The 12,390-nt window shown below is 42.9% G+C and overlaps 1 protein-coding gene across 1 annotated transcript in view; it reads right to left on the reverse strand.

Moving 5' to 3' along the window:
* Positions 1–2,221: 2,221 nt before the first annotated feature.
* Positions 2,222–12,390, reverse strand: part of PDS5B (PDS5 cohesin associated factor B) — a 112,896-nt gene continuing 102,727 nt past the window's right edge. Inside the window, exons 31-34 of the mRNA XM_066582929.1 lie at positions 8,287–8,835; positions 7,978–8,076; positions 7,206–7,347; positions 2,222–2,986 (exon numbers count right to left, since the gene is read on the reverse strand). Coding sequence (XP_066439026.1) covers positions 2,957–2,986; positions 7,206–7,347; positions 7,978–8,076; positions 8,287–8,835 — 820 coding nt within the window. The 3' untranslated portion in view covers positions 2,222–2,956. The remainder of the gene's footprint in view (positions 2,987–7,205; positions 7,348–7,977; positions 8,077–8,286; positions 8,836–12,390) is intronic.

Raw genomic sequence — 12,390 nt, forward strand, 5'->3', positions numbered from 1 at the left:
GAAAAATCAGTGATCTTTTAACCAGTTTAACCACTTTATTACCAAGCATTGATGTTTATGGTGTAAGTGCATAAATACAAGACATGGCTTAGAGTATGCTGCTGCAGTTTCTCGCCCCTGGTGTTTGTGATGTTGCATGCTGTGAGAAGGAAGCAGAAGCAGGGATGGAGAGACAGCACACTGACTCAGACTGGAAAATGATATAAAAACACAATTTGTGATAGGAAAAGCACAGAAAACTCATAAAGACTAGTAGAGATCAGCTATCAGAGTCACAGTTATTTGAAAATGGAGAAGGCAAAAGGCACTATAAACGTGTGCTTGAATCTCTCGGGCACGGCTCAGTTTTATTGTTATCAATACCTATAATGCACTTTTTGTAAAGCGTCAAAGAAAGGGTCAAGGGTTCTTCACATCATATTATGTTCTTCATATAGCTTCATTTCATTCTAATTTGAAATCAAATATCACTTCTTGGCTTCTTCTATTTTCAAAAAATAAGCAATGTTTCTTCATGAATCTCCACCATAGTGATCTGATGAGGTGTCAAAATTTCTCCTTTGGCTGAAAAAGGAATAAAACTACATATATTCTAGTTATTATGATCGACATTGTATAGCCTAGCACTAAATAGGGATATAGTCATGCAATACTAGTTTGCACCCAAGTTGTGCAACTCAACAAGGATATTTAACTGGTGTGTAACTCAATTCAGCTAACTCTCTCTCAATTAAAGGGGTTGTCCAGGACTTTTACTGTTGATCATCTATCCTCGGGATTAGTTACTGATAGTGATCCAGAGGGGCGGATTTTCATTGATCAGCTAATTGCCAGACCACTGCGCTAAAAGCAGATAGTACCAGTCATCATTGCAGTGGCCCAGTTTGGTGCTAGCTTCCACTGAATTTAATAGAGACTTTGCCTGCAGTACCAATCTGTTCCACTGCAATACAGACAGCACTATCTGCTCCCAGCGCTGTCCACATTGATATTGGGCTCAGACCCCTGCTGATCAACTATTGATGACCTACCACCAAGGATAGGTCATCAATAGCAAAACTCCTGAGAACCCCTTTAATACATTAATAGTAAAAAGGAACTGTTAGCTCTTTCAACAAATCTCTTTTAGTAAATATTTGTTTTCCTCATGAAACAATTCTAGAGCGTCAGTTTTCACAACTCTACATTGTGTCATTCCTGTAATTCCTCCTAAAATTTTATGAATAAACTGACAACTGGGCGTTACTATGCTTGTCAGAATGAATTTATCCCCATATAGTCAGCACTGATTGGACAATACTAGAGATGAGCGTACGTACTCGGTAAGGGCGATTTCGCACTCGAGCACCGTGATTTTCAAGTACTTCACTACTCGGGTGAAAAGTACTTGGGTGCGCTGCAACCCCCCGCTCACCCACAGCGCACCCGAGTACTTTTCACCCGAGTAGTGAAGTACTCGAAAATCGCGGCGCTCGATTGCGAAATCGCCCTTACCGAGTACGTTCGCTCATCTCTAGACAATACTAATCTGTGACAAAGCACACCCTAAGATTATCCAATCAATGCTGACTGTAGGGACACACCCCTCGACAAGAATAGCAACACCAAGTTCTCAATTTATTCATACATTTCTAGGAAGAATAGCACATGAATGACAAAATGCAGAGCTCTAAGACAATATAATCCAGAATTGTCATTTCATGTGTAATAGTAATAAAACAAATATTAGGAAAGATGAATGTTCCTCATTAAAGGAAAGAGCATGAGCCATAAGGGTTGAAAGGGATATTCCAATATCAACTTTTCATGGCTGAGATGGGAATACCCACCCACTCTGTTCCAACCCCTCAACTCTCATTGAAGTGAGTGGGAGCTACACAAGCAGTGCGGTTTGCGTAGTTCCCATTAATTTTAAAGAGCGCTACATAAACAGGTGTGCTAAGCGCTTGGCTCCTCCGTAGGCTTCGCCTAGGGTGACCGGTAGCCATAGTAGGTGTTTTCCATCTTGGTTCCGAAAAGGACGTGGATACATAATTAACATGAATAAATTTAGTTCATTACTATGGGGGTCACAGAGTAGGCAAACTGGTGTCATTTTAATTTTGCCTTCCCATATTAGCACTTTAACCACATTCTGTTTACCTACCTGAACTAAAATAAACGTCAGATTGCGTAAACCCAAAATGTACTCTTAATGCAAATTACATCAAACTACAGAGAGGAGGATAAAATAGGTAGCGTCTTTAATACATTATTTTCATAGCACAAACACTTTAAAAATTATAATAGTTTAAATCCATTTTTCATACAATTTTGCAATGCCACAATACAGCCAGCCAGGTCTGGCAACAATACTGAGGTGAAAAATGACAGCAGTCTGGCAGGTCGGGTCGTGTCGTCATATTGAACAGGTTTCTGAATTTAAAAAAAACGAAGGAAGAAACCAAAACACATCGAGGGGAGCACCATGAAAGACCAAAAAGGCGGCCAAAGTTCACAGACCATTAAATAATTGAAAGACTGTTTGACTTACAACAAAACCATGTCTAGAACAGAATATGACACTTTTCAAAATGATCTCTCTCACAGTAAAGGCCAAAGAAACTACGCACACGATGGCAAATATTGCTTCATTTTCATTCGTCATACTGGAAAATCAGATGGCCATCCATTTTTTTTTGTCAGTTAAAGCTGCAAAATAAAAGCTATACAAGCACTTGATGACGCATAAAAAAAGGAGCTATTTACAGTTTCAGGTCTACATGTCCAGCGCACATTACAAACCACACAAATATCCATAGCGAATGATAAACAATTGTGGCTGCAGCTGCAGGGGTATGATGTCCATTCTCGCTGTCAGTGCACGACCCCGCTGTGTACATGGACAGCCTCAGTCCCATCTTATTGTACAGACATTTCATCTACTTCTCTTCCAAGACAGCAGCAGTTTGTTCCTTCATCGTTTTTTAGCAGATCGACGCCGTACCTGTGAAAGGATTAAACATTAGATTATTGCTCTGTGTGCAGGTTACACATTAGTAAAGTGGCCTGCAAAGCCAGAAAATTAGTTGATTAGACAGAAGAGGATGAGGAAAGCTTCATATTTCTACAAGTCAAATCCACATAACTCTTGATGTACCATCAACATTTCTAATCCAGCCGCCAGCAAACAGGCATGTGCAACCCTCAGGATCGTAGTTTGGGGTTCTGTACACTGAATTTCTCAATTTCTAAAGCCCCATTAAAACACAACGTTATCGCTCAAACTATGGCTTTTGAGTGAATCGATGTGTGTAAACGCTTCCATTTTTCACTCTTCGGCCGAACGATGATTTTTAGGTGTGCATAAAATCAATCATTCAGCTGGAGAGAGATATCAGGGACTGCACGCTGTGTTCTCCAAGGGAGCAGCTGGTTACATTGTATTCAGCTGACAGCACGTGAAAAGACAATGCAGCTGAGTGCAAAGTCCAGACCACATCCTGGGATATGCAAACAGCTGCTGGTGATTCATGCCCATTAGCAGCTTAGGCAAAATGATCCTAAAAGAGGTCAATCTCCCCATCCTTTGAACAAATTTTGAGTGATCATCTTTGTGTGTAAATGGGCCTTTACTCATTAGCTTTTACTTATATATACAATTATGCAATGAAGCAAGGTTACTAGGTAGCCTAATTACTAACTGCAGATATCTATAATTATGGAAAAAATTACAGTAAGCTTATGTAAAAAGATTCTTAAAAGGGTCAATGCCCTTCTTATTTAAAGCAGCAACGCAGTTTTTTTTTTTAAATATTGAAGTAATCCTTATTATATCAGTGAGCTCTGCTGTGAAAAATACAGTTCTGCAACCTCTTCAGGCTGTGTATTCTGCATTTCTCTTCTGGCCTCCAGCACTTTGACAAAACCCTGTGCCCTGCAGTTAATGGCACAGATTTATGACAACCGTCAAAGAAAAGAAAAAAGGCTTCCTTGCCAATAATAACCAATCACAAAGCAGCTTTTAGTTTAAAGACTGGAATACTAGATGAAAACAGTACCGTGACTGGTTGCTATGGGCAAGAAAAGCTTTTTATTAAAAACGACAGTCATAAATCTGCCCCATAATCTGCAGGGTACAGAGCATTGTCAGAGTGCAGATCCTGAGACATGGAGACAGAGAGAAGTTCAGAATACACAGCCTGGTGGGGTTCAGCTACAGAGATATTGTGAAGTGTATTGATTATTGCATGCTTAAGAGTACAGAAAAAATTCTCTGCCTGTTCATCATAGTCTGAGTGTGCTAGCTGTGCTCCATCTAAAAGCAGGGTTGGAAGCAGAGCATCAAAATGACAGTGCCAAGTGCAATAGCTCTGAGCCGACTTATGCACACAGACAGCTGTGCATCATTGAAATGGACGCAGAAAGAGCACATATGTAGCAGTCAGGAGACATTTCTCTGTCTGCTGAATATTTAGAAGCATGTATAGACTGAGGACAGAAGCACGCACAAGGTAAAGTATGTTGGTTCACTGTAGATTTTTTAATGTAAAACAACCCTCCAGTCCTAAACAAAGGCCGCCTGCAGACGAGCGGGTCGGATCCGGCAGCGAGAATTCTCGCCGCGCGATCCGACCTGAGCGCCTGCAGGGACGAGCGCATACTCACCCGCGCCTGGCAGCCCCGGCTCTTTCATGTGCAGCCTGCCGCGCAGCCGGCGCATGCGCAGACCGGAGCCGGCGGCCGGGTGAGTGCATGCCCCGCAGAAAATTAGGACATGCCGCGGTTTGTTTGCCGTGCGAGATTTCGCGCGGCCAAACCGCGGCCGTCTGCATAGGAGTGCGTATTGTAATGCACTCCTATGCAGACTTTCAGCGGCGGAAATCCCGCGGCAGGATTTCCGCTCATGTGCAGGCGGCCAAAGATGGCCACACTAGCTTCTCTGACTACCTGATGCACACTGTGCATTAGTTTACATGATTAACCCTCTCCAATCCACTGTCTGACGTCTTAAGACATTATGATTTATGGCTCTACAGCTCCGATGTTGGAAGACGTCTGTCAGGGTTCTCTTACTGTATATTGGCAGCCTCTCTGCTGTCGGAGCCTATTCAATGTGTCACCCCATGCAGTACTGGCTTTAGCCAGCATATAGCGCCATTGTATAACAGCAGAAAAAGAGTAAGCCAACTAGGAAAACCAGAATACAAATTGGATTGGAAAGAGTTAATCTAAGACGTGCTTTGATTGACCAGTGCTGCCCTCATGAGCAGTGGTGGCCAGTCAGATTAGCATGTAGTGTCTTAGGCCTCCCTCACATCCTTTTTTTTTTTTTTTAACAGCTTTTAGCGCTGCCTTTTTAGTGCAGCGCTAAACACTGTACAATGCTCCCATTCATTCCAATTGTGCTGTTCACACAAGTGTCAAAATGTAGCGTCTTCAACAGCGATGCATGTACTATCTTTAGAAGTTTTCAGCCCTGCGTCGCCCATTGAATGGCTCGCGGCCCAACCAATCAGAGCAATCTCTTGCTGGAGGTGTGGCCTTCAAACCCTGTTACCACCAAAAGATGCTCTGCAAGCACAGACAAGTGCCTGGAAGCCTGCAGGGACAGCGCCTACTAGGTATTTTTTTTCAGCTTCCTTGGCTGCGTTATGAGCTGTGCTGACAACGCAGCCAAAAACGCTGGCATAACGCATGACAGTGCTGCTGAAATCGCAGTAAATGCAGCCTTTAAAAACGGTGCATTTACTGCAAATGCCGGTGTGAGGGAGGCCTTAGATTACCAATGCATACCAATGTGCAGTGTATATCCAATAGTCAGAGTTAGCAAGTGAACATTAATGTTCAGCTCGTTGCTATTAATGGACAAATAATTCACAATAACTAGGTTACATTTGCTTCACACTTCTGGTCCCATGATGTATGATCTGACTGCTGGTGCTCCATTTGTTCATCATTGCATCTGCTAGAGCATGAGCACTCTGCACTCCAGCAGGTCACGATTCACTCGAATGTCATGGATTACTCTGGATATAATCCAAGAATATAATTATGAATATACCCATGATGTGCTTCTCAAAGAAGAAAAAAAGCCCAAGCGCTAGTTTATGCCATCGCTTTGACTGGTGGAAGTCTGACCTCTAGGACTTTGACCGATCTTAGGAATGAAGGGGATCCATTACATTGCTGATCCAGATGTTACTGCTGTACTATCCAGAATATCAAAGTGTCTATCAGCTATAGCCTTCTCCTTTTCTTACCATTTTCTAAAAACTTAAAACTCTTCACCTTTCCCCCATATCACTCAACCCTCTGACCACACCAATCAAACAATGGCTCCACACTTTTACCCAGGCTCTCAAGTATTCTGTTTCAGTATAACATTTGATTTTGCCCTGATCTTCAAGCCATACATACATGTTCTCACCACCTTCTACTGCCTCCATCTTAACAACATCTCTGATATGAGCTCTCCTCTAGTCAACAGAATGGTAGTGCATGCCCCCATCATCTCCCCCTTAGCCTACTATAACATCCTCCTCTGCGGTCTTTCATCCAACACACTTGCACCCCTCCAATTCATCCTCAACTGTGCTGCCAGACTAATCCACTTATCTGGTTATTCCCCAGCCTTTCTTCTTTGCTAATCTCTTCACGGACTACTCACTGTCCAGAAAATCCAATTCAAGATCTTATCAATGGCATACAAGGCTGCCCACAACCTGCCCCTTCCATATCCCAATACCTTCCCACACAATCTCTGGCCCTCACAAGATGACCTTCTCTGCTCTTTCCTTGTCTGCTCATCACACAACCTTCCCCAAGACTTCATCTATACTCTGGGACATCAGACTCAAAAAACACCTTCGATTTTCTACAAAAGCCGCCGGAAAAAAAACAAAAAACACCTCGACAGAAAAGCCAGTAAACCTTGCTGCTGCTACTGTGTGGGCAGCTTCTATCTTCACCCGTTTCCTTCCCTTGTGTGCAGGGTCTCCTTTCCCACTGTATCAGTTATTAACTTCGGTGAGGTGAATGCTTCCCGTTTTACATATTTAATCCTGTCTAATGTATAGCGCTCTGGAATTAACAGTATTTAAAAATAAAACAAAAGAAGCAATTTGTCCCCTTCTAAATTCTACAGGGAGCTGCAGCCAGCCTCATTCACTGGAATAGGATGGGAAAAGACCATTAAAAAAAAGTTCCTGTGCTGGTTAACTTACTGGTGTAGGTATTACTTCTTCCTCTTCCGTCTCCTCCTCTTCCCTGGATGCATCACTAAGAGCCGGGCTACTCTGCGATACATCCATTTCTTCATCAGAATCAGGTTCTTTACTCACTACTTTTCTCGGCCGACCTACATTACTAAATAAGTTGTACATAAAACAAAATGTATGTTATCAGTTATGATCATACAAGATAAGTATTAGAATTTGAAGAAACTTGGAGAAATTATTTTATGACTGTGCAATATATAAATCATATGCAGTAAGCTTTTAAATATATGTTCTGGGGCATCACCGAACAGCCTCTAGTGAGCGCTTATGTAAGGCGATTTGGAAGTGGCATCAACTAACCAGTGGCTCGACACTAGCTAGATGTTGTTGAGGCGTCCATAACGCATGTATTATGAGGTGCGAGGAGCGCTGTATCTGCTGAAATAGAGTCAAAATCTGCAGCAGTAGTGCGGATATTGACTGTTTTGGATGTGAGAATTCCGCAGCATTTACGCCCCATGTGAACATATACCCCTTTACTTGCCCCTCAGATTAACACAGGAACTGGATGCACATGCTCATCTAGCAACATGCAACTTGTACCCATCTGCCTATGCATTATCTTGAGCATGCACAGACGTAGATGTATTAAAGAAGGAGTTTCCCCATATTAAAGCCAGCTTCCACGTCCGCACTAAGCATGAACTAAGCGGTTATGTAAGAAATTATTATTGATGTGTGTGAGACACTTCAAAAACAGAGGGTTTAAATACATTACCTTTTCTTTTCCTGCACTGGGGGATTCTTGGGTGGTCTGCCTCGTCTTTTCTGCGGCGTACTTTGAGTAGATTCCAAAGTAGATTCTGACTGCTCAGACCTAATAAAAAAAAAAAATGCTCATTAGTCCTTCCTTTTATGGATCAAGGAAACACAACATGGTAAACAGGTGAGGGAAAACTGCTTCATTAGATAAGCATACTGGTATAAGGCTTTTCTCTATACATCTCCTTAGGATCTGAACCCAATTGTGTGCAGCAAGACAAACAAATTTAGCTACAAGTCTAAACATAAAAAAAATTCTACTCACTTTTGCGCAGTTTTCCGAGCACCTCTCGCTCCACCCCTGCCTTTTCGTTTTTGTTCTACATTTTCAGAATCTTGTTCTTCATTAATATCAAGTGCTTCCTCTTCATCCTCTTGGGTGCTTTCTATAGGGATAGCCTTTTTTCTACCCCTCCTAGGAGTCTTTGGTGCTTCTTCTTTTGCAGGCCCTCCCTTAGCAGACTTTGGAGGTCTTCCACGTCTCGCTTTTTTAGGTGGGCTATTCTGTTCATCTTCAAATTCAAGCAAATCTTCCTTTAACCTTTTATCTGGCCACTGTTGGTCATCAGACTCGGAAGGAGGTGCTGCTCGCTTTCTGCCTCGCTGGCCACCCCTGGGTTTTGATTCCTGAACAGATTTAGAGAGTTCGTCAATACTTAAACTGTCATCTTGGTCTAAGAGTGATTGTTTTTTCCGTCCCCTTGGCTTTTCAATGTCAGACTCCTCTCTCTTTTCACTTTTCTTCCCGGACAAGGGAGAAGACATCATTGAATAGTCCTCATTTTCACTCTGATCAAGTTCAGCACTGTCAAGTCTTTACATTAAAGGGAAACAAAAAAAAAAAAAAAAGCATAGTTAACATGTAGCTGTAATACATTTTGCAGTGATTCTTTAAAAATGGATTGCTTAGCCCCATTTACACGCAACAATTATTGCTCAAAATCTGCTCAATGACTTGAGCGATAATCATTGCGTGTAAAGGCTATTTACTAAAAATCATTGTTCCGGTGAAAAGCAGAGTTTATAATTTATCATTTGGCTAGAAAGTTAATAGCAGGGACTGTATGCTGTGATTCTCCATGGGAGCGCTGATAACATTGTATTCAGCTGCAGTCCCACAGCCTAACAAAGGGGTTGTATGCAGAGAACAGCAGGTGAACTGCTATCTCCATAAAGCTCAGGGAGGCTCATTTACATGCAAATGAAGGTAATAAGCTGCTAATGGGCATTAGTGCTCATTAGCAGCTTAGGCAAAATGATCGCTTGAACTGTCAATCATCCTATCTTTTGAATTAAAGGGGTTGTCCCATGGAGTGGCTGGAGATGCACGCCGAAACCTCCAAGGGATGACCAACCCCCCCCCACACTCGCTGGAAGGACTCTAAGCTTTGTCGCGATTTGGACCTTCAACATCCCTTGATGCATAATCGATGCGCAACATGACCGAGACACCTTTAAAGTTATTATTGGAGCCCAACGGTCAATCTTAAGCCTCTAAAGGCCATCCAGAATTCTCCCCCCCAACAACACAACAACTGCTACTTCTAATCAGAGTGTAGCTAAATTGTTTTTCATTCCGGTTTTCCTTTCCCCTAATATTCCCCTGTCTTTCCCCCTGTCTTCCCTCCTTTTCCTCCCCCCTCCACAACTTTTCCATTGTTGCTGAATTTTTGATATCTGCGGTATAAGTTTAGCAAGATGTCAATGTTTATTGATTTGAATTGTTATGCTCTGCTCTCCACCAGAACCCCTCACAAACAGGCGCCCACACAACCCCTCTTCTCACATCCACCAACACCCTCCCTCCCCCCCGACCCCCAAATCATAGACATGGGAGCTAAAATCTACACCCACGCAAACAATGATGTCTCTAAAATGTCTTAGCTGGAACGTCCGTGGACTCGGCACAGCACTCAAACGCAGAATGGTATTCTCATATATTAAACAACTGAGTCCACATGTTATTAGCCTGCAGGAGACTCATCTCATCAGAGAAAAGGCCAACACCCTTTTAAAACCATGGATCCAATGGGCCTCCCACTCCTTTCATACCTCTTTCTCTAGGGGCGTATCCGTACTAATTCATAAGTCGGTGCGCTGGAACCCAATTGTCACCCGCAGAGACCCTGAAGGAAGGTTTATATTCATATACGGAGAAATAGACTCTAAACCATACATAATCCTATCTATATACAACCCACCCCATAATAACCTACACCTCCTGCAAACTGCTATTGCGTTCGCACACCACTACCCATTGGCGGAGGTAATCTGCCTAGGCGATTTTAATATGATAATGGATCCTACGAAAGACAAATTTCACACACCCTCTAAACCCGCCCCTACTTCAAACTCTCCCCTAAAACAACTAACAGAGAGTGTCGGATGGGTTGACCTCTGGCGACACCACCACCCCGAAAAACGAGAATTCACCTGCCACTCACCGGGTCACAACGCGCTGACAAGAATTGACTATATATTTAGTTCCACAGAACTGGCGATATTCCTCACAAACATAACACACTGCCCGAGAGGCATCTCAGACCATAGCCCCATTTTATTAACTCTAACATTTCCCCAAATTAAAATAAGGCCCACCTGGAAGCTACACCCATTCTGGCTCAAACTTATTGGAACGGATGACCAGATGCCATTTCACATCGCCCTATTTATGGACGCCCACCAAGATAACACTCACCCGGCCCTGAAATGGGACACTCTTAAGGCCTATATCAGAGGATTCCTTAAATCTGCCATCACATACATTAAAAAAACAAAGTCCCAAGCCGATGAAGAGATAGAAAATCAAACCCTAGAAGCCGAAAAAACATACATATCAACCCCCACCGAATCCAATAAAGCAGCTTGGCTTAGCTTATCCCGACTCCATAAACAACAAATACACGTCAAAGCCAAACGCCAACTATTCTTCACCAAACAGCATTACTTTGAACTAGGAAACCAATCTAGCCATCTACTCGCCAATCTCATAAAACGAGAAAACCATACAAACACGATCCTTAAGATTAAAAATCAACACGGAACAGAGGTCACCGACGCCCCATCCATCACAAACAGCTTTAAAGACTTCTACGCTAACCTATATACTTCCTCCTCCCACAACACGACGACAGACATTCTGAATTATCTAAGCGACCTAAACTTTCCAACCCTCTCCGAAGAGCAGGTCGATCTCCTAGAGGCGCCCTTCACGTTGGAAGAGATCCAACTAATTACTCAAGAAATGGCCCTTAACAAATCACCAGGCCCCGATGGTCTCCCAATAGAGACATATCGCAAATACTTCGAACAACTAGGCCCGCAACTCCTCGAAGTACTAAACCAAGCGCAGCTAGACAAAACACTTCCAACCTCATTTTACAAAGCCTCAATAGTAGTGATTCTGAAACCTGGAAAGGACCCTACAGACTGCGGCTCCTATAGGCCGATATCACTGGTAAATAAGATCCTAACCAAAATTCTGGCCACCAGACTGAATCAGGTGATCCTCTCCATCATACACCCTGATCAGACGGGCTTTATGCCAGGAAAATCCACAACTATAAATATCCGCAGAGTCCAGACAGCCATCCAACTAGGCACACAATACAACATGCCCTGGGCCCTGGTATCGCTTGACATGGCAAAAGCTTTTGACTCGGTGGAATGGGCTTTTCTGGAAGCCTGCTTGATCCGCTTTGGATTCGGACCTAACTTCCGACAATGGGTCAAAACTATATATAAATCCCCAAGCGCAAATGTCATAGTCAATGGTATCCCATCGACAGAATTCCAACTGACAAGAGGCACCCGACAAGGATGTCCTCTATCCCCGGCCTTGTTTGCCATAGCCATTGAGGCACTGGCAATTAGATTGAGAGACTCCCCTAATGTGACAGGTATTAAATGGGCAGACTACGAAAGCAAATTAGGACTATACGCAGACGATACTATCCTATTCTTATCGAACCCATCATACTCCTTCGCCCAAGCCATGACACACATAGACAGATTCTCCCATTTTTCCGGACTACATGTCAATTGGACCAAATCAACAATCCTTTACACAGAGGCTAACCCAAAAAATGACCCCCATGTCGAGAAATATGGTCTAAAACCAGTCTCCAAATTCAAATACCTGGGAATTATTATGTCGCACGACCACAACAATGCAATAACAGACAATATAAATCCACTTTTAGAAAACATAAAATTCAAACTGAAACGATGGGCTAAGCTGCCACTATCTGTAGCCGGGCGTATAAATCTTATCAAAATGGTCATCCAGCCCAAATCTTTATACATATTGCAACACATGCCAGTAAGTGTCCCCAAATGCCTTTTCAAGACTTTAAACTCCCTAATTACA

Source organism: Eleutherodactylus coqui, chromosome 1, assembly GCF_035609145.1.
Source record: "Eleutherodactylus coqui strain aEleCoq1 chromosome 1, aEleCoq1.hap1, whole genome shotgun sequence".
NCBI classification, from domain to species: Eukaryota; Metazoa; Chordata; class Amphibia; order Anura; family Eleutherodactylidae; genus Eleutherodactylus; species Eleutherodactylus coqui.